General features: G+C 48.0%; 1 protein-coding gene across 1 annotated transcript in view; it reads right to left on the reverse strand.

The window, feature by feature from the left end:
* Positions 1 to 25276, reverse strand: part of LOC145360636 (semaphorin-7A-like) — a 60977-nt gene that overhangs the window by 23513 nt on the left and 12188 nt on the right. Inside the window, exons 2-7 of the mRNA XM_080215985.1 lie at positions 22065 to 22204; positions 8866 to 8919; positions 6749 to 6847; positions 5228 to 5330; positions 5023 to 5139; positions 1350 to 1471 (exon numbers count right to left, since the gene is read on the reverse strand). Coding sequence (XP_080072111.1) covers positions 1350 to 1471; positions 5023 to 5139; positions 5228 to 5330; positions 6749 to 6847; positions 8866 to 8919; positions 22065 to 22204 — 635 coding nt within the window. The remainder of the gene's footprint in view (positions 1 to 1349; positions 1472 to 5022; positions 5140 to 5227; positions 5331 to 6748; positions 6848 to 8865; positions 8920 to 22064; positions 22205 to 25276) is intronic.

Genomic DNA, 25276 nt, shown 5'->3' on the forward strand with positions numbered 1-25276 from the left:
CTTCGGCCCATCGAGTCTGCACCAAACACAATCCCATCCAGGCCCCACCCCCACATCCCCACACATTTTACCCGCTGATCCCTCTAACCTACGCATCTCAAGACACTAAGGGACAATTTTAGCATGGCCAATCAACCTAACCCGCACATCTTTGGACTGTGGGAGGAAACCGGAGCACCCGGAGGAAACCCACGCAGACACGAGGAGAATGTGCAACTTCCACACAGGCAGTGACCCGAGCCGGGAATCGAACCCAGGTCCCTGGAGCTGTGGAGCAGTGATCCCCTCATGAGCAAAGGAAATGAAATTTGGGCTACCTCAGTTGTCCACTCAGTCAGTAAGATGAACAGGAAGGGGTTGGATTCACTCAGTTGGCTGGACAGCTAGGTAGTGATGCAGAGTGATGTCAATAGTATGGGTTCAATTCCTGTACCAGTAGAGGTTATACCTCACCTACTCAACCTTGCCTCTCACCTGAGGGGTGGCGAACCTCAGGTTAAACCACCACCAGCCTATGGATCTGGGACTATCTAAGATGAGTCGTACGGGGGCTGCTCTTGGATGTTTCAAGAGTAACCTAGTACTTCATGTCGTTAGTGTACGTTTAAACTGGACCAGATGACAGGCAATACGACAGCTCAGTGACTATCACTGTTTGCTGTGCAGACACATGGATTTGGGTCGGTGTCTGTGAGAGTTTGCACATTCTCCCCGTGCTTGCGTGGGTTTTCTCTGGGTGCTCCGGTTTCTTCCCACACCCCAAAGATGTGCTGTTAGGCTGACTGGTGTAACAAATTGTCCCTAAATTAGTCTTCCCTCAATGTGGAGTGCCATAAGCGGAGTCAAGGGTCATGGGTCGAGAGGGGACTCAATGTTAAAATGGCGGCACGGGCTCATTGGGCCAAAGGGCCTGTTTCCCGGGCTGTGTTGTTCTTTGTTCGTTCTTTGTATGAACACCCTAGTGTTGGGGTGGGAATATTCAGGAGGGCGCTATTTGTTGGCTGTAGAATACTGAGCAATCATAGAATCCCTACAATGCAGAAGGAGGCCATTCAGCCCATTGAGTCTGCACCATCCCACCCAAGCCCTATCCCCATAATTTTCTCTACCGCTGGGCATCAAGGATCAACTTACCATAGCCAATCAACCTAACCGGCACTTCTTTGGAGGAAACCCATGCAGATGCAGAGAGAACGTGCAAACTCCACATAGACATTGCTGGAATTGAACCCTTGTCTCTGGCACTGTGAAACAGCAGTGCCACCCCCCCTGAGCCCTCATGGCCCCCATGTGTTGGGAAAACACAAAGCTTTACGCGGAGGTGTTAGGAATCGCGTTACTGCACTCACCTTACACACACGGCCAATTCGGGATACCCAGGGGTCAATGTCTAGATTTTCCGGCAAGTTCTTTTCCCTGAAGAAAATGAAAATATCGTCATCCATCGGCGACATTCCCACAAAGTGAGGATCTAAAACGGAAAAGAAGGAGAAGGTCAATGAGTACCACGGACACTATCAGTGAGAACAGCCTGGGGCAGATCAAGGCAACATATCTTAACATGGAGAATCGAGAGACCTGGAAAATGAGGGACAGCTGCAGGCTTGTAACAAGGAGTTTAGATATATAGAGTTATAGATGCTGTAATTTTATCTGCATGCCCGCTCCAGAGTCCGGGTGGGAGCGTGTCGCAGAATGGAATTCTTTGTTGGCCTTGGTGGGATCTTACGAGCCTCGTCTGAGCGTAAAATCCCAGCCATAGTGTTGTTTATTACCCCAGAAAGTCCCAAAGCCAGTTCTGGAAGTGTAGTCACTATTGTAATGTGGCACAGTGGTTAGCACCGCTGCCTCCCAGTGCCAGGGACCTGGGTTCGATCCCTGGCTCAGGTCACTGTCTGCATGTTCTCCCCGTGTCTGCGTGGGTTTCCTCCGGGTGCTCCATTTTCCTCCCACACTCCAAAAGACGTGCTGTTTAGGTGCTAAATTGACCCTCAGTGTACCCGAACAGTGTGGTGACTAGGGGATTTTCACAGTGACTTCATTGTTAATGTAAGCCGACTTTTGACACAAATAAATAAACTTTTTACGGCTTTTTTCAAAGTGGGTCAGAAAGCAGCGAAGAGATTTTTAAAGATGCGAAACTTCAGCAATGCGTTATTAGTAACTGGTAAACAGGAAGCACTGGGTTTTTGTGGTGACTTTGCCCAGGTTCTGAGAAGCTGTTGACAAGATCTGCGCTGAGTTTGCTGGTTAAAATTCAGGGATATTGAGGGTAGGGGTGGGGGAGAGCGGGGTGGGGTGGGGGTGGTGCTGGGGTTTGTGTGTCAGTAGCCATTAGAGATGTTTGCGGTTGGCGAGATGATGCCAGTTGTTGAGTTGGGAAAACTGTCCCCCAAACATAGGGTCCCATAGGGTGGTAAAGAGTGCTGTTGGTACACCGGCCTTTATAAATCGGAGTATCGAGTATAGGGGTGGCACGGTAGCACAGTGGGTTAGCACTGCTGCTTCACAGCTCCAGGGCCCTGGGTTCGATTTCCGGCTCGGGTCACTGTCTGTGTGGAGTTTGCACATTCTCCTCATGTCTGCATGGGTTCCCTCCGGGTGCTCCGGTTTCCTCCCACAGTCCAAAGATGTGCGGGTTAGGTTGATTGGCCATGCTAAGAAATTGCCCCTTAGTGTCCAGGGATGGGTAGGTTAGAGGGATTAGTGGGGGTAATATATGGGGGTAGGGCCTGGGTGGGATTGTGTTCGGTGCAGACTCGATGGGCCGAAGGGCCTCTTTCTGCACTGTAGGGTTCAATGATTCTATGATAAAAGTTGGAGTGTTATGGTAAGGTTATATAAGGCATTGGTGAGGCCAAATTTAGAGTATTGTGTACAGTTCTGGTCACCTAGTTACAGGAAGGATGTAAATAAGGTTGAAAGAGTGCAGAGAAGGTTCACAAGGATGTTGCCAGGACTTGAGAAGCTGAGTTACAGAGAAAGATTGAATAGGTTAGGACTTTATTCCCTGGAGAATGAGGGGAGATTTGATAGAGGTGTATAAGATTTTGATGGGTATAGATAGAGTGAATACAGCAGGCTTTTTCCACTGAGGCTAGGGGAGAAAAAAAACCAGAGGGCATGGGTTAAGGGTGAAGGGGGAAAAGTTTAAAGGGAATATTGTGGAGGGGGGCTTCTTCACGCAGAGAGTGGTGGGAGTGTGGAATGAGCTGCCGGATAAAGTGGTAAATGTGGGGTCACTTTTAACATTTAAGAAAAACTTGGACGGGTTCATGGATGAGGGGGGTGTGGAGGGATATGGTTCAAGTGCAGGTCAGTGGGACTAGGCAAAAAATGGTTCAGCACAGACAAGAAGGGCCAAAAGGCCTGTTTCTGAGCTGTAATTTTCTATGGTTCTACGGTTCTAACCCTCGGCTCCACAGGACTGACCTCCGGTTGGTCAGCCAGAAGGCGGTGAGGTAGGTTGCGCCGGCCCAGTCCAGCGAGAGGGCTGAAAACAAACCTTTGGTCACCCACTGGCAAGTGTGAGGACCCCGCTACCCGCTCCAGGTGGCCATTAAGGATGCCGGAAGAAACGGTCAGACATAACGTTGGCTCGGGCATTTCACAAGTCAGCTCCAAAAAAGTGGCATCGTTTCCACGGTGGCGAAATGGGCAGAAGCAGAACGTGGAAGCAGGAGTAGGCCTCTTCGGCCATTCGAGCCTGGCCCCGCCAGTCGCTTTGATCACGTACAGCGAGCTCCGGGTTTCTATCCCGTGATGAGTCAAATTCTGTCCCAATATTATTGTCAAGAAAGAGGAAGAGTGAACAGTTACCAAGGGAACTGACCAGTCATTTCCTCCTGGTATCAACACAAACAGGAGTCAAAAAAGGAACATCACGGCTTGCGTCACCGTCCTATGATGCAACAATTAAAAGAGAAGTGTCAAGGCATTGGGCCCGGGGGGAGGGGTGGAGACGGGAGGCGGGGGCGGGGGGGGGGGAGGGGAGAGGGCTGGGCGGGAAACAGCATTGGTGGGGTTGGGGGTGTGGGGGGGTGGGGAGGGGGTAGGTTGGGAAACTGGTGGGGGGGGGGGGGGGGGTGTGAAGGGGTGGTAGGTAAACAGTGATGCGAGTGAGGGGCGGGTATTAGGTCAGATGAGATCTTCTATTGCCCTCAGTATCCTTGGTCACCAGGGTATTGGGGGGGGGGGGGGGCACAGCGATGGTGGGATGTATCAAGGGAGATAAGACCTTCTATTGGCCTCAGTATCCTTGGTCACCAGGGTATGGGGGGGGGGGGGGGGGTGGGGGGGAGGACACAGCGATGGTGGGGTGTATCAAGGGAGATAAGACCTTCTATTGGCCTCAGTATCCTTGGTCACCAGGGTATGGGGGGGGGGGGGGGGGGGGTGGGGGGGAGGACACAGCGATGGTGGGGTGTATCAAGGGAGATAAGACCTTCTATTGGCCTCAGTATCCTTGGTCACCAGGGTATGGGGGGGGGGGGGGGGGTGGGGGGGAGGACACAGCGATGGTGGGGTGTATCAAGGGAGATAAGACCTTCTATTGCCCTCAGTATCCTTGGTCACCAGGGTATGGGGGGGGTGGGGGGGGAGGGCACAGCGATGGTGGGGTGTATCAAGGGAGATAAGACCTTCTATTGCCCTCAGTATCCTTGGTCACCAGGGTATGGGGGGGGTGGGGGGGGAGGGCACAGCGATGGTGGGGTGTATCAAGGGAGATAAGACCTTCTATTGGCCTCAGTATCCCCGGAGGAAGGTTCCAGCTCCTGGGCCCATTATTCCTGGCACAGCCTGCGCCTCGGGTGGAACCCGTGGGAACCGGTCCCATGGGGAGGGGAGGCGCGGTGGGGTGAGGGGGTGGCAGGAGAGGGACACGGAAGACGGGAAAACTGCAAATCCTGCGGCAGCGATGGGCGGGGAAAGGGAGGAGGGAGCGAGACAGAGAGAGAGAGAGAGAGATGAGCGGGTTGTAAGATTTAAAACTGGCAAAGGAACGATGCCTTTCGCACTCACCTTTCAACCACTTTGCAACGGAAAGGAGCCAAGGTTCAACGCTGTTCTTCTTAAACCCTCGGAAATATTTTCCAGCTCCGTTTTGTGACTGGGCTGCTGCTGCATAGAACCTTCCATCTGGAACGAGAGCCCAAACACACAGACACACTGAGTAAACCGGCCCCTAAACTCCAAAGTACTCTGGAGTCCAACTGTCCGAACTTACCCACGACCAATGAAGCGAAGCCATTCTCTGGGGTCAGTGGACACATACCACTTCCTAAGGGACGCCCCCAGCCATTGATTATTGTATCTAGATGATCGTCAATCTGTTAAATAAAGAAGTCACGGTTGATTGTTAAGTTTTTAAACTTTCTCAGATTCATGGACCAGTCAAAACACTACTCCGAGCTCTTCACTGAATCCCAACGGTGCAGGAAGAGGCCATTCAAGTCTGCACCCACTACTACCCCACCCAGGCCCCGTTCTCCACAGCGTTCACCCTAGCTACGGGGCAATTTCTTAGCACAGCCAGTCCACCTAACCCGCACATCTTTGGAGTGAAACCGGAGCACCCGGAGGAAACCCACGCAGACACGGGGAGAATGCGCTAAACTCTGCACAGCCAAGCCGGCAATCGAACCCAGGTCCCTGGCGCTGAGAGGCGGCAGTGCTAACCCACAGTGCCGCCACTGGGTCTCTGGATTACCAGTCTAGTGAAAATATCTGTGTGTGATGCGGGGATAAAGGGTTAATAGGATTAGCGTGAACTATAGTTATGAAAGCTATCTCAATGGCTGTAGTTTTCCACCACAGTTTTTGGCCTTCACGTCTGCGATTATTTTTTGATTATGCGTACGGAGAACAGACTATGTAGCCGATAAGCCTGTGCCTGTGTCTCTGCGAGAATATGATAATACTTGTTTACGTGCCAAGCAGACTCAATAATACGTCAACATTACTTACTCCACAACTTAATCATTCATTGCCTCCACCACTGACGCACGCAGCCATGATGTGGAGATGCCGGTGTTGGACTGGGGTAAACACAACAAGAAGTCTCACAACACCAGGTTAAAGTCCAACAAGTTTATTTGATAAGAAGTAGGAGCAGGAGTCGGCCATCTAGCCCTTCGAGCCTGCCCCGCCATTCAATAAGATCATGGCTGATCTGAAGTGGGTCGGTTCCACTTTCCCACTTTCTCCCCATAACCCTTAATTCCCCTTGTCTATCAGATAGTTTACCTTGTGGGTTTACTACCAAAGAAACTTGTTGGACTTTAACCTGGTGTTGTGAGACTTCTTACTGTGTTTTACCCCAGTCCAACACTGGCATCTCCACATCATTCTGCAGAATATCATAAATATTCTGATACCAGAATACCATGGCCCAACCTACTGAGAGTCCGAAAGACGTGCCAGTTAGGTTGACTGGCCGTGCTAAGTTGCCCCTTAGTGTGAGGGTAAATTAGCAGGATTAGTTTGTGGGGTTATGGGGAGAGGGCCTGGGCTGGGATTGTGGTCAGTGCAGGCTCGTATGAAAGACGTGCTGGTTAGGCGTATCAGCCGTGCTAAATTCTCCCTCAGGGTGATCCAATCTCACTTGCACTGTTCAAGTTCACAACGGCCCTGGTACGCTTAAACCTTCTCCGCGTTGTCTCTCGCCACGCCTGTGTGATGAGGCTAAACCGCTGAAGGTGAAAGGCATGGTTAGGAGGACTACAGAGTTCATTCCAGACATACTCACAAGTAGCCAGCAGTGTGGATCCTGGGCATTGCTTCCACAGAGAAGCAAGTGGGTCGCGTTGAATCTTTGCACAACCATGATGAAATTCCGGCAGTGACCCTGGAGTTAAAGAAAGAATGTTTAAACCATGTTGGGAACTGGAGATAGCATTACCAAGGATTCCAGCTGAAAGTGGTTTTGGAAAGGCTTCTCTATCATCACATTACAAAGCTGCCAAATTCTCCCTAAACTGGGGCGTCCCTCGATCTGGTTCTAATTCTCTCAATTTGCACGCCTTTATTGTGGAGACAAAGGTCATAGGGCACTCACTCAATGTTAAAATGGCGGCGCGGGCTTGTAGGGCCGAAGGGCCTGTTTCCTGTGCTGTGTTGTTCTTTGTTCTATGACCGACCCCCACAATTCCTACAGAAGTACAGCCTGGAATAAGCCAAGACTTGAATGGGCCTTCCTTCAGGGCCTCACTCTAAATCAGTTCTTTGGTGCGAGGGGCGAGGTTTAAAGGAGATGTATGAGAGGAATTGTTTTACACAGAGGGTGGTGGCTGCCTCAAACTCGCTGGCGGGGGAGGTAGTGGAAGCAGAAATGTGAGTGAGTTTTACATAGAACATAGAAGATTACAGCACAGTACAGGCCCTTCGGCCCTCGATGTTGCGCCGACCAGTGGAACCAATCTAATGACCCTCTAACCTAAACTATTCCACTGTTATCCATATGTCTATCCACTGACCATTTGAACGCCCTTAAAGTTGGCGAGTCCACAACTGCTGCAGGCAGGGCATTCCACGCCCTTACTACCCTCTGAATGAGGAACCTACCTCTGACATCCGTCCTATAATTACCACCCCTTAATTTAAAGCTAAAGTCATATTTTAAGGAGCAACTGGACAAATACATGAATAGGAATGGGAATAGATGGTCCCCGGAAGGGTAGGGGGTTTTACTTCAGTCGGCTAGCATGGTTGGTGCAGGCTTGGAGGGCCGAAGGGCCTGTTCCTGTGTAATTTTCTTTCAACAGGTTTATTTGGTGTCACGAGCTTTCAGAGCTCTGCTCCTTCCTGATGAAGTAAAGCTCGTGATTCCAAATAAAGCTGTTGGACTTTAATTTGGCGTTGTGGGAGTTCTTACTGTGCCCACCCCAGTCCAACACTGGCATCTCCACCTCATAATTTTCTTTGTTCTGGTGACTGACCATGTCGAGAAAATCCTCCAGAAACCCTCCCTGAACTGAAAGATACAGGGCGGGGATCCGGGTCAAGGTCACGTGGATTTAAGGCAGAAACATTGCTCAAAGATTTGGAAGAAGGTCTCTGAGGTGCTAAGTCTATCTTTCAGGTAGGGAAGGAGGGAAGGTGACAATATCCCTCTCTCACTGGTGCATTTTGCAGCCTCCTCAGCGAGGTGGTACAGACGGATGTGTCGGAACACAGGTTCCCTCTAGTTCCAGACAAATATGAGGTGTCCTCCAGAGGTCAGTGACTCTACAAACTTGTCCCAAGTGTCAGGATTGCATTGCCGTCCTGTGATCTGACAAATCATTCATTCTCACATCCCCCATTTTCAGTGAAAACTGCCCACTGCTCCTCCGTCAATGGCTCTGGCATTGGGGAGAAGGGTCCAAGTCATATCTTAAGCCTGCTAGATAGAAGAACACGGGGTGGCACAGTGGTTAGCACTGCTGCCTCACAGCACCAGGGACCCAGGTTCGATTCCCGGTATGGGTCACTGTCTGTGCATGTTGTCCCCGTATCTGCGTGGGTTTCCTCCGGGTGCTCCGGTTTCCTCCCGAAAGATGTGCGGGTTAGGTGGATTGGCCATGCTAAATTACCCCTTAGCGTCAGGGGGATTAGCTAGGGTAAATGCATGGGGTTCTGGGGATAGGGGCTGGGTGGGATTGTGGTCGGTGCAGATTCGATGGGCCAAATGGCCTCCTTCTGCCGTGTAGGGATTCTACAGGTTCGAGCACTCCTTCTTAACAATAGCAATTAAGCGGTAGAAAGAAAGAACAGCCACTGTACAGATATTCAATTACAAAACATGGGATACTTCCTCCAGGAAATCCCTTTGAATTGTTGAGTTTCTACAAGATGAAATGGACTGAAAGATCTTTCAGAACTCACCTTATGGTCAGCTTGGCATTTTTGTTTGGAGACATTATTCCCGGGCACTGGGATCTGGAAGGCAAAAACAGAACAGTGGTGACTAACATTGAGAAATACCTTTTAATATTGAAAAAAGTAACACCTCAGCTTCATTATTGACAATCCTGCCTCAAGAATGGTAGTACAGCCTTTCAAGTACAAGTCTGAAGTTTATTTATCAGTGTCACAAGTAGGCTTACGTTAACACTGCAATGAAGTTACTGTGAAAATGCCCGAGTCGCCACATTCCGGCGCCTGTTCGGGCTACACTGAAGGAGAATTTAGCACAGACAATGCACCCTAACCCGCACATTATTAAACTAGAAAGAGTGCAGAAAAGATTTACTAGGATGCTACTGGGACTTGATGGGTTGAATTATAAGGAGAGGCTGGATAGACTGGGATATTCTTCTCTGGAGTGTAGGAGGCTGAGGGGTGATCTTACAGAGGTCTATAAAATAATGAGGGGCACAGATCAGCTAGATAGTCAATATCTTTTCCCAAAGATAGGGGAGTCTAAAGCTAGAGGGCATAAGTTTAAGGTGAGAGGGGAGAGATACAAATGTCTCCAGGAGGGCAATTTTTTCATACAGAGGGTGGTGAGTGTCTGGAACAAGCTGCCAGAGGTGGTCGTAGAGGCAGGTACAATTTTGTCTTTTAAAAAGCATTTAGCTAATTACATGGGTATGATGGGTATAGAGAGATATGCAGACAATTGGGATTAGCTTAGGGGTTTTAAAAAAGAAAGGGTGGCATGGACAAGTTAGACCATTTCCATGCTGTAAACCTCTATGACTCTATCTTTCCGACTGCGGGAAGAAACCAGAGCACCCGGAGGAAACCCACACTGGGAAATTGCTGGGTTAGCCCTTACATGAGAACCCCTGAGGGGGTTTCCCCAGTGTAACACTGGGGGGATTGCCTCCCCCACCAAATGCAATGCTGGGGAGTCAGGAAGATATGGCCCATTATGTCACTTAAATTGTATGCGTATACATTGGCACCTGGCTGGTATTTTCAATGAGTACAAACAGTTGCAAAACACTCCTTGGGAAAAAGTGCTGCTGTGTGCCACTTCCCTTTCCATCTCTCCATGGTCTCACTCCAGGGAATTTCCACTAGAAATATACAGTGAGTGTTTGTCAGATTTTCATTACGTTGAGTCAATATGATGACAAGGAGAACAAAACTAAAAGCTTCCAAATGCCATAAACAAATGAGATGGAAACTGAAGCATGAACCTGATGAAGTGTATCACAAGACATCGGGGGAGGCAACTGCGGGTCCCCTAGCTGAAATATCTGAATCATCGATAGTCACGGGTGAGGTGCCTGAAGATTGGAGAGTGGCAAATGTTTGTTTAAAAAGTGCTGCAGGGAAAAGCCTGGGAACAGTGAGCCTCACATCTGTGGTGGGTAAATTGTTGGACGGTATTTTGAGAGACAGGATCTACAGGCATTTTGAGACGCTGATTAGGGACAGTCAGCATGGCTTTGAGAGTGGAAAACCATGTCTCACAAATTTAATTGTGTTTTTTGAAGGTGTAACCAAGAAGGTAGATGGGGGCAGTGCAGTTGATGTTGTCTACGTGGACTTTAGCAAGGCCTTTGCAAGGTACCACATGGTAGGTTGTTGCGTAAAGTTAAATCTCACAGGGTCCAGGGTGAGGTATCTAAATGGATACAAAATTGACTTCTTCACAGAAGCCAGAGGGTGGTTGTAGAGAGTTGTTTTTCAAACTGGAGACCTGTGACCAGCGGTGTCCCTCAGGGATCAGTGCTGGGTCCACTGTTATTGTCATTTATATTAATGATTTGGATGAGAATATAGGGAACATGGTTAGTAAGTTTGCAAATGACACCAAGATTGGTGCCACAGTGGACAGTGAAGAAAGTTATCTCCAATTGCAACGGGATCTTGATCAATTGGGCCAGTGGGCTGACGAATGGCAGATGGAGTTTAATTTAGACAAATGCAAGGTGATGCATTTTGGTAGATTGAATCAGGGCAGGACTTAATCAGTTAATGGTAGGGCGTTGGGGAGAGTTACAGAACAAAGAGATCTAGGGGTACATTTTCATAGCTCCTTGAAAGTGGAGTCACAGGGGGACAGAGTGGTGAAGAAGGCATTCAGCATGCTTGGTTTCATCGGTCAGAACATTGAATACAGGAGTTGAGACATCTTGTTGAAGTTGTATAAGACATTGGTAAGGCCACACTTGGAATACTGTATGCAATGCTGGTCACCCTATTACAGAAAGGACATTATTAAACTAGAAAGAATGCAGGAAAGATTTACAAGGATGCTATCAGGACTTGATGGATTGAGTTATAAGGAGAGGCTGGATAGACTGGGACTTTTTTCTCTGGAGCACAGGAGGCTGAGGGGTGATTTTATAGAGGTCTATAAAATAATGAGGGGCATAGATCAGCTAGATAGTCAACATCTTTTCCCAAAGTAGGGAAGTCTAAAACTAGAGGGCATAGGTTTAAGGTGAGAGGGGAGAGATACAAAAGGGTCTGGAGGGGCAATTTTTTCATACAGAGGGTGGTGACTGTCTGGAACAAGCTGCCAAAGGTAGTAGTAGAGGCAGGTACAATTTTGTCTTTTAAAAAGCATTTAGACAGCTCCATGGGTAAGATGGGTCTAGAGGGATATGGGCCAAATGCAGGCAATTGGGGTTAGCTTAGGGGTTTTAAAAAGTAAGGGCGGTATGGACCTGTATGACTCAATGACTCTATAAGTGAACATTGTGTAAATTTGTATTGCAAATACCCAAACCTTTATAAATAGGACAGCCTTGATGTTTTACATAATGAACGCCAATTGATGCAAATGCTATTTATATTTTATTCAAAAGGGTAAGTCCCGAAACGGAACAAGTTGCTTTGGAAACGTTTTTTATACATATGTTAACAATCTCCTGGGCGCGGCATCGTTAGCACCACTAACCTCACAGTGCCAGGGACCAGGGTTCGATTCCCGGCTTGGGTCACTGTCTATGCGCATTGTCTGCACATTCTCCCCGTGTCTGCGTGGGTTTGCTCCGAGTGTTCTGATTTCCTCCCGTAGTCCAAAGACGTGCAGGTTAGGTGGATTGGCCGTGCTAAATTCTCCCTCAGTGCACCCGAACAGGCGCCAAAGTGTGGCGACGAGGGGGTTTTCACAGTACTTTCATTGCAGCGTTAACATAAGCCCTACTTGTGACGTAAATAAACTTTTAAAAATAGTCAAGCTGCCTTGGAACATCCTTTTCCCAAAGATAAGAGTTGGTTAAACTGAAATACCACCGAAACAATGGAACAAATGTGGCAGAACTCAACTCACACACCCAGACCTCCATTGTGTAATTCAGATACATCAACGGGAGCACAAAGGGTGTTGATGAAAACACAAGAATCGCCCAGATTGCTCTGAGAAATTTTAATAACTCAGTTTTGACAAAGAGCACTAAAGCATTAGAGCACCAACAGATTAAACAACATGCACTCAATCATCTAAGGAAACAGGCAGTTCCAATTAAGCTAATAATCTTTCTGCTTATCAGAAAATCTCTGCTTGCTATAAATGGAATTAACTGGAAAAGCTCAGCAACTTACACTCTGCACTTGCTGTTTACAGCTCAGCAGCTTCATTCTCTGCTGGTTATAGGATACTACAAGTGGATAGTGCGGTTGACATAGTGGTTAGCAGCGTTGCCTCACAGCGCCGGGGATCCAGGTTCGATTCCGGCCTTGGGTCAGCACATTCTCCCCGTCTCTGCGCGGGGTTTCCTCCGCGTTTTTCTCCAAAGAGGTGCGGGTTAGGTGGGTCAGCCATGCGAACTTGCCCCTTAGCGTCAGGGGGATTAGCAGAGTAAATACATGGGGCTACGGGGATAAAGCCTGGGTGGAATTATTGTCAGCCCGGGTTCGATTCCCAGCTTGGGTCACTGTCTGCACATTCTCCCCGTGTCTGCGTGGGTTTCCTCCCGGTGCCCTGGTTTCCGCCCACAGTCCGAAAGACGTGCTGGTTAGGGTGCATGGGCCGTGCTAAATTCTCCCTCCGTGTACCCAAACAGGCACCAGAGTGTGGCGACTAGGGGATTTTGCAGTGACTTCATTGCACTGTTAACGTGAGCCTACTTGTGACACTAATAAATAAACTTTAAATTTTGCTGATATTTTCTATAAAGCGAACAATGCCCCATAAATGTCATGATGCTCGGGGGGGGGTGAAAAATCTCTTTGGACACTTGGCAATGCTTGGAGCAGTGAAACAGCCTGAGTTTTATTCAAGTGAAATTTTGAGAATTCAGGAGCTCCAGTGGCACAATTGGTGACTCAGAGGTGCCAGTCCAGGATTTGTCGGTGAATGAAGAATGCAGCCACTGGCAAGCCAGTGCCAGTCTGCAACCTGGATAAACGGGCAAGGGCATCAGGTTGGACAACCGGCCATCAAATTTAAAAACTGATGGTCGACAGGAAGGGATGACCGAGCACATTGTGGCCATCTAACGTGGGGAGAAAGAAGGTTATAAAAGCAAATTACTGCGGACGCTGGAATCCAAGACCAAAAGAGAAAAATCTCAGCAGGTTTGGCAGCGTCTGTAAGGAGAGAAAAGGGCTGACGTTTCGAGTCCAGATGACCCTTTGTCAAGAGAGAAGGAACGCTTTACAGAATCCACATGCTTTAAAGTTTATTTATTAAGGCTTACATGAACACTGCAGTGAAGCTACTGTGAAATTCCCCTCGTCGCCACACTCTTCACCAGCATGTTTTTCAGATTGTGGGAGGAAACCAGAGGAAACCCACGCAGGCACAGGGAGAATGTGCAGACTCCGCACAAACAGTGACCCAAGCTGGGAATCGAACCCGGGTTCCTGGCGCTGTGAGGCAGCAGTGCTAACCACTGTACCACCCACTACATTGGATGCTCCTTCATTCAACTCATCCCACATTTATACCAATTCCATTTCCTGTGTCTCCTGCCCAGTGGCCCACCTTTGCATGGGGTTTCCCCTGGCGTTGACCAATCAGAGATCTCGCCCCATCCCCAAACACCTATCCCTCAACGATAGCAACTGATTGGTGTAACAAACTGTCCCTAAATTATTCTCCCCTTAATCTGGTTTCCAATGGGGGTGCCATAAGCATAGACATGGGTCAAGGTGGAGGAGGAAAAGCACATTGTTAAGGTGGCAGCGCGGGCTTGTTGGGCCGAAGGGCCTGTTTCCCGTGCTGTATTGTTCTTTGTTCTCTTGATTTTTTTTTCTCTCTGTTGCAGTAAAGCACCCTGGGCTATCCCTCCCCACTGACCTTCCTTCCCCAAATCTCCAGACTCTCCAAGCAACTTTGTACAAGCACCTAATCATATTGAAAAGCTGGTTTCCACCCCCTAGCAGCCCAAAGATGAGCAGGTTAGGTGGATTGGCCATGCTAAATTGCCCATTAGTGTCCCAAGATGTGTAGGTTAGGGGGATGAGCGAGGTAAATATACGATGTTACAGGGATAGAGCCTGAGTATGATGTTCTGTCAGAGAGTCGATGCAGACTCGATGAGCTGAATGGCGTCCTTCTGCACTGGAAGGATTCTATGATTGTAAGAGCCCCAATGATGTGCAGAAATGTAGCAAGTCAATAATTTGTGTTGCTAAACAGAGACAAATTCCGTTGTGCTGTTTGTTCGACAGGTCACGTCAGCATTGTGATGTGACCTTTCATGGTGACGTGACAAGGTTTAGGGAAGGGAATCTGCTGTTGTCACCTCAAAGTCTGGCCTATATGTGACTCCGAACCAACAGCAATGTGGTTGACTCCGAAATGGAAGCCACTCAGTCCAGGACAGTTCGGGATGTACAACAAAGAGGAACTAACAGAGAGCTTAAAGTCATAGAAGTTTACGGCACGTAAACAGGCCCTTCGGCCCAACTTGTCCATGCTGCCCTTTTTTTAAACCACTAAGCCAATCCCTATTGCCCGCTTATCCCTCAATATCCAACTTGCCCATGTAACGCTTCTTAAAATTGTACCCGCCTCTACTACTACCTCTAGCAGCTCATTCCAGATACTTATCACCCTGTGTGTGAAAAAGCTGCCCCTCTGGACCATTTTGTGTCTCTCCCCTTTCATCTTAAACCTATACCCTCAAGTTTTAGACTCCCCTACCTTAGGGGAAAGATGTTAATTATCTGTGCCCCTCATTATTCTATAGACCTCTATAAGTTCACCCCTAAGCTTGGGTAGGGTTAATGGGACATCTGAAATGGAGGAAGGAAAGATAGAGAGATTTGGACAGGTAATTCCAGTGTTTGAGATCTTGGCAGCTGAAGGCATGCTCAGCAATACAACGTGGACATGTATGTGTGGCCAGACAGTTCCATCTTGGTTTCAATGACAATCTGTTGGATGTGGATTCAGGGTAAATTTATTCTGCTGCCCATCTTTTGGTAATGCCGTATCCACAGGCTAAAAAAATTCCACATCTTCTTGTTGAAAAACTATCGTCAAATCGAGGGGTCTCGTGGGGCCAGATGACCTACTCCTGCTTCCGAGTTCTTAAATCAAGGCCAGATACAACCGCAACCCACATTTAAACAGAGCCTTTAACACAGTAACGTGTCTCAGTGTCACACAACACTGCCAAGCAAAACCCAACAGAATCACTGAGCTTCTTCAAGGTAAGTGAACAGATCGAGCCACAGTCAGAATCAGATTCAGTTAACACATGAATTTATCTTTGCGTAGCAACACAAATGATGCACATCATTGGGGGTCTTAGAATCATAGCACCCTTCCTGTGCAGAAGAAGGCTGTTCGGCCCATTGAGTCTGCATCAACTCTCTAACAGAGCATCATACTCAGGCTCTATCCCTGTAATGTCATATATTTACCTCGCTCATCCCCCTAACCTACACATCTTGGGACACGAATGGGCAATTTAGCATGGCCAATCCACCTACCCTGGATAGTTAAGACACTAAGGGACAATTTAGCAGGGCCAATCCATGTAACCTACATATCTCTGGCACTAAGGGGCAATTTAGCATGGCCAATCCACCTAATCCACACATCTCTGGGCACTAAGGGGCAATTTAGCATGGCCAATCCACCTAATCCACACATCACTAAGGGGCAATTTAGTATGGCCAATGCATCCTAACCAGCACATCTTTGGACTATGGGAGGAAACCCACGTAGACACAGGGAGAATGTGCAAACTCCACATGGACAGTGACGCAAGCCGGGAATCGAACCTGGGTCCCTGGCACTTTGAGGCAGCAGTGCTAACCACTGTGTCACACTGTTGACCATGGTGCACTGGCCCTTAGTATTCGGGGGAGTAGCAGGGTAGATGGGTGCGGGGATGGACCCTGAGTGGGATTGTTGTCAGTGCTGGCTCGATAGACCGAATGGCCTCCTTCCGCAACGCAGGGATTCTATGATTCTAACAACCTCAGCCACTACGGGAAATTGAACCCACATTGTTGGAGTCACTTTGCATCACAAACCAGCCAGCCAGCTAACTGAGATAACCAACCCCCCCCAATTCGCTGTTGTAATGTAGGCAATAACAGCGCACAGCAACCTCTCACAAAACAGCAATGTTATTACAAGCAGATATCTGCTTTCTGCAATGCTAACTGAGGAAGAGATATTGGCCAAAATTCCCGGAATAACTTCCCTGGCTTCTATCAAAATGGTGCTTTCCTGATTGGGCCTCCGGATACTATCTCAGAGCATGCCGCACCCCCCTCAGCACTGCATTGGAGTGTCAGACACAATCAGGGAGATTCTCCGGCCTCCCAATCACAGGATTTGTGGCATGTTGTTTGCAGGAATTCTCTGGGAAGCCCGCGGGCGGGAGTGGGGACCGGTGTGAACGGACGGAGAATTCCAGCCCGTTTTTGTGCTGGGGACTTGGACTTTATACCATTCCTGAGAGGCTTGGCCAAGAATATTGTACAGTTCACCCGCCGTAGAGAGCAGAGAAATAGACAAATTTATTGCGTACAGTTCTGGTCACCGCATTATAAGAAAGATGTGGAGGCATTGGAAAGGGTGCAGAGGAGGGTTACCAGGATGTTGCCTGGTATGCTGGGAAGGTCTTATGAGGAAAGACTGAGGGACTTTTCATTAGACAGAAGGTTGAGAGGTGACTTAATAGCAGCATACAAGATGATCAGAGGGTTAGATAGGGTGGACAGTGAGAGCCTTTTTCCTCGGATGGTGACGGCGAACACGAGGGGACATAGCTTTAAATTAAGGGGTGGTAATTATAGGATGGATGTCAGAGGTAGGTTCTTCACTCAGAGGGTAGTAAGGGCGTGGAATGCCCTACCTGCAGCAGTTGTGGACTCGCCAACTTTAAGGACGTTCAAATGGTCAGTGGATAGGCATATGGATAATATTGGAATCGTTTAGGTTAGAGGGTCATTAGATTGGTTCCACTGGTCGGCGCAACATCGAGGGCCGAAGGGCCTGTACTGCGCTGTAATGTTCTACGTTCTAAATGAAACTGCTGAGACTACAGAAATATCTTATCCTTAGAAAGCCAAACAGCCTTCTTGACAAATTAATCTTGAAAATCTCACTCTCTTTCTCACTTTGATAGTGGCTTTAAGTTCTTGGTTTAGTCGGATTATTCCCACGCTGGTTGCGATTAGAAATTACACTGCGTGTTAGAAATGATTACTCATGCAGAGTGCGCTGTTTTTCACAATAACCTATCTTACTTCATCCCAAAAGAAAATAGTGATAAGCTCTTCACTTTGTCATTCTGCTTTTCCATTCCTGTTCGATATATTTTTTGGACGGTGCTGTTGACAGTTGGGGCGGGGGGGACTATGATACTAGGATTTACTGCCTCAGGCTAGATAACAGAACCACACCCAAGGGGCCCCCCACCGATATGACAAAATACTTTCATTTAAATCAACCCTTATCGTCAGAGTACGTTTTTCATCTTCGCAATTCCGTTAACCATCATGCAGCAGAATGGAACATCAATAAATATGCTTGCTGTCAGCACTGAGCCACTCAAACCTGAACGTCTGACTTTGGTATAGTGACAATTGTAAGCCTCTCTCCATAGGGGGGGCAACTCTCCTGCATCAGCGGAGGTGGTTCCACAGGCTCCCCCCCCGACCCCGGGCATCACAGGCCTCCTGGATTTCCCACATCGTCACCTCCACGCCACAATTTGGCGTGGAACGGATTAAAGTTCAAATTCGAATCCAATTAGCAGGCCCCCGGGATTGAAGTCTCCAGACGCGCTAGCCTCCACCACGCTCCTCCTCCCCACCCTCTCCACCACCGCGCCCCCCCCACCTCATCCGGACTGCTTCGCTCTGGTGGGGTTTACAACAGCTCGACCCCGCTGGAGTGAAGGGAGGTCGTGGAGGACCCCCCCACCCCCACTCCCCACACAGCTCGGGGTAAGGAGGGAGGTGCACCCTGAGCATTGCCAGCCGGACGCGCTGACACTGCACAAGGGTCAAAGTGGCACTGCCCATGGGGCATCAGGCCACGGCCAGAGGGGGTGGTGGGGCTTATTGGGGTATTGCAGGGGGGGGGGGGGGGGGGGGGGGAGTGGTGGTTCCCGCTGCCACTCCGCATTTGGGATCAGTGACAGAGGGAGGAAAGTGGCTGATTAGGGCAGGGGAAGGGGTGGGGAATCTGCCTATTGGTGGGGGTCGGGGCTGCAGGGGGGGCGGTGTTGGGAGGGCAGAGGTCAGGAGGCCAGTGATTGGGGGAGTGGGCGCAATCGGAAGGGCAGTCATCGGGATTGCTGTGCTGGCCAGCGATCGGAAAGCTGGCAGTGTGGGGCCACTGCGCATACGTCAATCTTGGCGCTGACAGATCAGCGCATGTGCAGTGGCCCACTCAGTGCTATGCTGCCGGCTCTCCAGCAGGAATAGGCCCCGTCCCCATATTTTCAGCGTGAATCTCCCCGAGGCACTCTGCAGTGTTGGGCGGGGTGGTGTGGTGATTCATGCTGAAAAATTGAGCTTAAGAAAACAGCAGGTTTGCTCCAGTTTTTACCTGAATTCAGCACAGAGAACTCCTTTGGGAGAATCCTGTCAATAATGTTTAAAGTTTATTTATTACTGTCACAAGTGGCCTTACATTAACACTGCAGTGAAGTGACAATCCCCCAGTCACCACACTCCAGCACCTGTTTGGGTACATAGAACATAGAAAAACTACAGCATAAACAGGCCCTTCGGCCCACAAGTTGCGCTGATGATATCTCTACCTACCAGGCTTACCTGTAACCCTCAATCCTATTAAGTTCCATGTACTCATCCAGAAGTCTCTTAAAAGACCCCAGCGAGTTCGCCTCTACCACCACCGACGGCAGCCGATTCCACTCACTCACCACGCTCTGAGTGAAAAACTTACCCCTGACATCTCCTCTGTACCTGCTCCCCAGCACCTTAAACCTGTGTCCTCTCGTAGCGATCATTTTAGCCCTGGGAAATAGCCTCTGAGAGTCTACCCAATCTATACCTCTCAACATCTGATACACCTCTATCAGGGCACACTGACAGAGAATTTAGCACAGCCAATGCACCTAACCAGCACGTCTCTCAGACTGTGGGAGGAAACCACAGCATCCGGAGGAAACCCACGCAGATATGGGGAGAACATGCAGACTCTACACAGACTGTGACACAAGCTGGGATTGGAATCTGGGTCCCTTGTGTTATGAGGCAGCAGTGCTAACCACCGTGCTATCCGGTGCTCTGCTGAGTTAGTAAAGACCGCAGTTCAGTTTTAGTATGTCTTTCCATCAATCACATTCTTCTTCTCTGAATTCTGCCCACTTCTTTTTTAAAATGTAGCAATATATATAAAAAGAATCAAACTGAGAGTGACAAAGTTTGCTGGATAGTACGGGGGCGGGTCCCCCCTGTCAGTGGAACCCTGGTGATACCAGCTTTCGTCAGGTTTAAAATTGAGACGCTGCATTTCACAGGCCGAAACTTCAGGCAAAAAGAAGAAGTTTACGTTAATTGTGAGAATAAAATGTTGTTAGCCCAAAATAAAAATGCTTGTTCTCTGAATTCTGACCGGTCGTTAACCTGAAACGTGAACTCTCTCCCCCCACAGATGCTGCCAAGTACATTCAGCGTTTTCTGAAGTTAAATCAGAGTTCAGTTTCCCCCATGGCAGGTTTATCTTGGGATATCTAACCAACACATCTTGAGACACTAAGCGGCAATTTAGCATGGCCAATCCACCTAACCCTAAGGGGCAATTTAGCATGGCCAATCCACCTAACCCTAAGGGGCAATTTAGCATGGCCAATCCACCTAACCCTAAGGGGCAATTTAGCATGGCCAATCCACCTAACCCTAAGGGGCAATTTAGCATGGCCAATCCACCTAACCCTAAGGGGCAATTTAGCATGGCCAATCCACCTAACCCTAAGGGGTAATTTAGCATGGCCAATCGACCTAACCCTACACATCTTTGGAGTGTGGGAGGAAATCCATGCAAACATGGGAAGAACACACAAACTCCACACAGTCACCCAACGCCTGGCACTGTAAGCTTAACAGTGCTAACCACCGTGCCCCCCCTAAACTTGCTTAAACTTTCTTCACCGCTGAAGCCAAATCTTCTAAACTGGTGCAGCTGTGACAATATTGGTTCAAACTGACCGGTGTGAGTCAGTATCGGCCCCTGCCGTGCCTTTTCTCACTGAGTCACTGGAAGGGCAGATTATTTTTGTTGTAATCACACAAGGGGTACACCACAGAAGGAGGCTAATCGGCCCATTGAGTCTGTGATAGCTCACTGCAAGTGCTGTTCATCTGATACTTCTGAATTTCCAAACTGAAACTGGCCAAATTCAGGATTGTTACGGTGCAGAAAGGAGTCTGCAATGGATCTCCAAACGCGCACCATGGCTTAGTTCCACTGCCCTGCCTTTTCCCAGCACGTTACTTGACTCGAAATAATCATCAATGCCTTCTCAAATAACTCGACTGAACCTTCCAGACAGAGCTGTCCAGATCCTAACCACTCGCTGAGTGGAGAAGATTTTTCTCACATCACATTTACTTCTTTTGCAAATCACTTTAAATCTGTGCCCTCTCTTGTTTTCCATTCTTTTACGAATGGGGACAGTTTCTCCCTGTCTGCTCTGTCCAGCCCTCTGCTGATTTTGAACATCTCTATTAAACCTCCTCTCAGCCTTCTTCCCTCCAAGGAGAACAGTCCCAACCTCTCCAGTGTATCCTGAGGTTTCTCGTCTCTGGAACCATTCTTGTAAACCTCTTCTACACTCTCTCCAATGTGTCCTTCCTCTAGTGCGGCACCAGAACTGTGCACAATATTCCAGCTGAGGTCTAAATAGTGTCTTGTATAAATTCGGCATAACTTGTACGCTACGCCCTATTAATAAAGCCCAGAATATTACTTGCTTTACTAACTGCTCTCTCCACCTGTCCTGCCATCTTTAATAACTCATACACCCAGCTCCCCCTTCTCCTGTGCTCCCCTAAGAATTGTACTCTTCCTTTTATATTGGTGTCTCCACGTTCTTCCTGCCAAAAATGCATCATCTCACACTTCTTCGTGTTGAACTTCACCTGCCGCCAACCTGCCCAGCCCGCCAACTTGTCCACATCCTTTTGAGGCCCTACACTGTCCTCTTCACACTTTGCAACACCCCCAAATTTTGTATCGTCTGCAAATTTTGAAATTGTCCCCTGCACCCCAAGATCGAGATTACATCAGGAAAAAAAACAAGGGTCTCAATATTGACCCCTGGGGAGCACACTACAATCCTCCCTCCAGCCCGAAAAACACCCACTAGACATTACTTTTTGCTTCCTATTGTTCAGCTAATTTCATATCCATATCGCTACTGTCCTTTTATCATTCCGTGAGCTGTATCTTTATCCACAAGTCTGTTGTGAGACAGTGTCAAATTCCATTGATGACGGAATTAACATCCAACTTTTGAAAACACTTCCTCCCCCACTGAGTTTCCTTGGGTTGTTAAACACCATTAACAGACGCAATGGATCACAAAATAAATGTCCTTGGTTAGTTCTCGACATGGGAGAAATGCTTGATCCTCTACAGATGGCGTAGAGTTCATCAGTAACTTTACAAACAAGACTCAGCATGTTGCATCCTATTAATAATTCAGGGCCACTTCAAGCCGGTTCTATTTTTATACCTTATGTACTTCAATAGGAGAGCTTCCAAAGTTTATTTCATAAAGAACTTCTTTCCCACCAACATACACGATGTTTCCTTCGCGGAGTGTGGTTAAGTATTTCTCAGTCGGATTAAATGTGATTCGTTCTTTAATTTCAGCTGTAAAGATATAAAGGACATGGTTTTACTGGTGAACGATGAACGCAGAAGACAAGGTCAAAGAACCAAGTGTCATTTGAAGGAAATGGTAGTCATGGACCCTGGGACCCAGAGATTGGCGTCAACTCAAATAGCCTAATATCTCATGACTATGATATATCAACAGGGATCAAGTGGAAACGGTCAGGAGTTTCAAGTTTCTAGATGTCCAGATCACCAAAAACCTGTCATGGTCTCTTGAGAAAGCCCAGCAGTGCTTCTACTTTCTCAGGAGTCTAAGGAAATTCAACATGTCCACTACGACTCTCACCAACTTTTACAGATGCACCATAGAAAGCATTCTTTCTGGTTGTACCACAGCTTGGCATGGGCTCCTGCTCTGCCCAAGACCACAAGGAACTACAAATGTCTGTGAATGTAATCCGGTCCACCTCTCAAACCAGCCTCCCATCCATTGATTCCATCTACAGTTCCTGCTGCCTCGGAAAAGCAGCCAGCATAATCAAGGATCCCATGCACACTGGACATTCTCGCTTCCACCTTCTTCCTTCGGGAAAAAGATACAAAAGTCTGAAAGCATGTACCAACCAACTCAAGAACAACTTCTTGCCTGCTGCCATCAGACCTTTGAATGGACCTGTCATATATTAAGCTGATCTTTCTCTACACCCAAACTATGACTGTAACACTACACTCTGCGCTCTCTCCTTTCCTTCTCCCCTATGTACCTCATGAATGGCTTTGCCTGTAATAACGTGCAATACTTTTACTGCATCACAATACACCAAAAATCAAATCAGGTCAAAAGCTACGGACACGTGATATGGAAGTGCAGTAAAGTAAGGTTATTCTCTGGAGGGGAAATGCTGTGAAATCTCAGCAGATCTGGCAGCATCTGTAAGGACAGAAAAGAGCTGATGTTTCGAGTTCAAATGACTTCTTGAGAGTCATCTGGACTCGAAACGTCAGCTCTTTTCTCTCCTTTACAGATACTGCCAGATCTGCTGAGATTTCACAGCATTTTCGTTTTTGGTTTCCGATTCCAGCATCAGCTTTTATTTGAGATTATTCTCGGTGTGAGTGTGGCCGCTGCAATAGTAAGTGATGGACAGATCTTTGACTGGAATCAGTTCTCAAAAGCAGACTTGCTCACCGCCACATGAATCAGCTCGAATACAAAACTTCCAGGAGGCAAGGAGATAATTTGCAATATTTCCAGGGATTGCCCTCGACTAGGCGCTAATGCATGCTTAAAATAAAAGAGGCTTTTACAGTTCACTCGCCCTTGAATGGAGCCTGCTACTGTGTGGATGGTTCAGGGAGTCAGACCATTGCACAGTCATGGAGGTTAACCCTGGCCCTTGCTGACTGGCGATTGTGGTTGCTTAAGCTTGGGATTCATTCTTCCATCAAAATTGGTCACAATTTTCAACACTTGTCTGCTCTAATCTGAGTAAACAACAGTAAGAAGTCTCACAACACTTGGTTAAAGTCCAACCAATTTATTTGATGTAAACCCACAAGCTTTCAGGGTTTGCCCCTTCATCAGGTGACCTGTTGTGAGAATTCTTACTGTCTTTACCCCAGTCCAACGCCGGCATCTCCACATCACGTCTAATCTGAGTAATCCAAGCCTCTCCATTCCTTCATCCCTGGTATAGAGTCATAGATTCATACAGTGCAGACCCTCAAATCTGCTGACAATATCTACCACTAAAGTCAATGAATTCTGCAACATTTCCAAGGCCATTTGTCAAATTTTTGCAGTAAATCAATAGGAGTATATTCTGAGATTATACTTGATCCATCTGCGATGAGTCATCATCTTTTCCCAATAACTGCGAGTTAGGAAATTTATAAACATATTTCAGAAACCAAACACACACACACACACAAGGGTATTTCAATAAACACACAATGCGGTAATTTTTCTGGATTTTCTTTATTCTTTCACAGCACGTGGGAGTCGCTGGCTAGACCAGAACAAGGGCAGCAGACGCAAAGGAACACAACCGCCTGCAAGTTCCCCTTCAAACCACCCACCCTCCTGAGTGGGCAACACGGTGGCAAAGTGGGTTAGCACTGCTCCCTCACAGCACCAAGGAGCCCAGGTTCAATTCTGGCCTCGGGTCACTATCTGTGTGGAGTTTGCACATTCTCCCGGTGTCCGCATGGGTTTCCTCCAGGTGCTCTGGTTTCCTCCCAAACTCCAAAGATGTGCGGGTTAGGTTAAATGGCCATGCTAAATTAACCCTAGTGTCAGGGGATTAGCAGGGTAAATGCGTGAGGTCACAGGAATGGGGTTTGTGCGGGATTCTGGTCAATACAGACTTAATGGGCCAAATGGCCTCCTTCTGCACTGTAGGGATTCTATGATTCTGACTTTTTTGTGACGTGAGTTATTATTGTCACATGCATTAACATACGGTGAAAAGTATTGCTTCTTGCGCGCCGTACAGACAAAGCATACCATTCATAGAGAAGGAAAGGAGAGAGTGCATAATGTAGTGTTACAGTCACAGCTAGAGAAGGGTCAACTCAATGAAAATGAAGTTTTAGAAGGATAGAACGAGAGTAAAAAGATGGAATTAGAAGGTATGTGGGCACAGCTTCCAAGAAGTTGCCTCGCTCATGCGCCATCTGGAAAGGCTTGGAAATATATCGCTGTTCCGTCACTGTCACTACCGCAGAAACTCCCTCCCTAGCAGCACCTCAGACTGCAGTCATTCAAGAAGGCAGCTCACCACCATCTTCTCAAGGGTAACTAGGGATGGACAGAGAAACTGGTTCCAACCAGGGCAGTGAGAAGTCTCACAACACCAGGCTAAAGTCCAACCAGTTTATTTGATAGTAAATCGTTGGGCCGAAGGGCCTGTTTCCCGTGCTGGGTTGTTCTTTGTTCTAAAGTCACAAGCTTTCGGAAACGCTGTTCCTTCGTCAAGTGTGTGGAAGGTTCTGGTCAGAGAAGGGCGTATAAAGACACACCCAGTTTACAGAATACTGATTGTAAAAACTTGATGCCTGTGTCGATATGCGCAATCTTCTTGGAGATCCTCTCCACTTGGATCCGGC

Source organism: Carcharhinus amblyrhynchos, chromosome 32, assembly GCF_965287045.1.
Source record: "Carcharhinus amblyrhynchos chromosome 32, sCarAmb.v2.hapA, whole genome shotgun sequence".
In the NCBI taxonomy this organism is placed as follows: domain Eukaryota; kingdom Metazoa; phylum Chordata; class Chondrichthyes; order Carcharhiniformes; family Carcharhinidae; genus Carcharhinus; species Carcharhinus amblyrhynchos.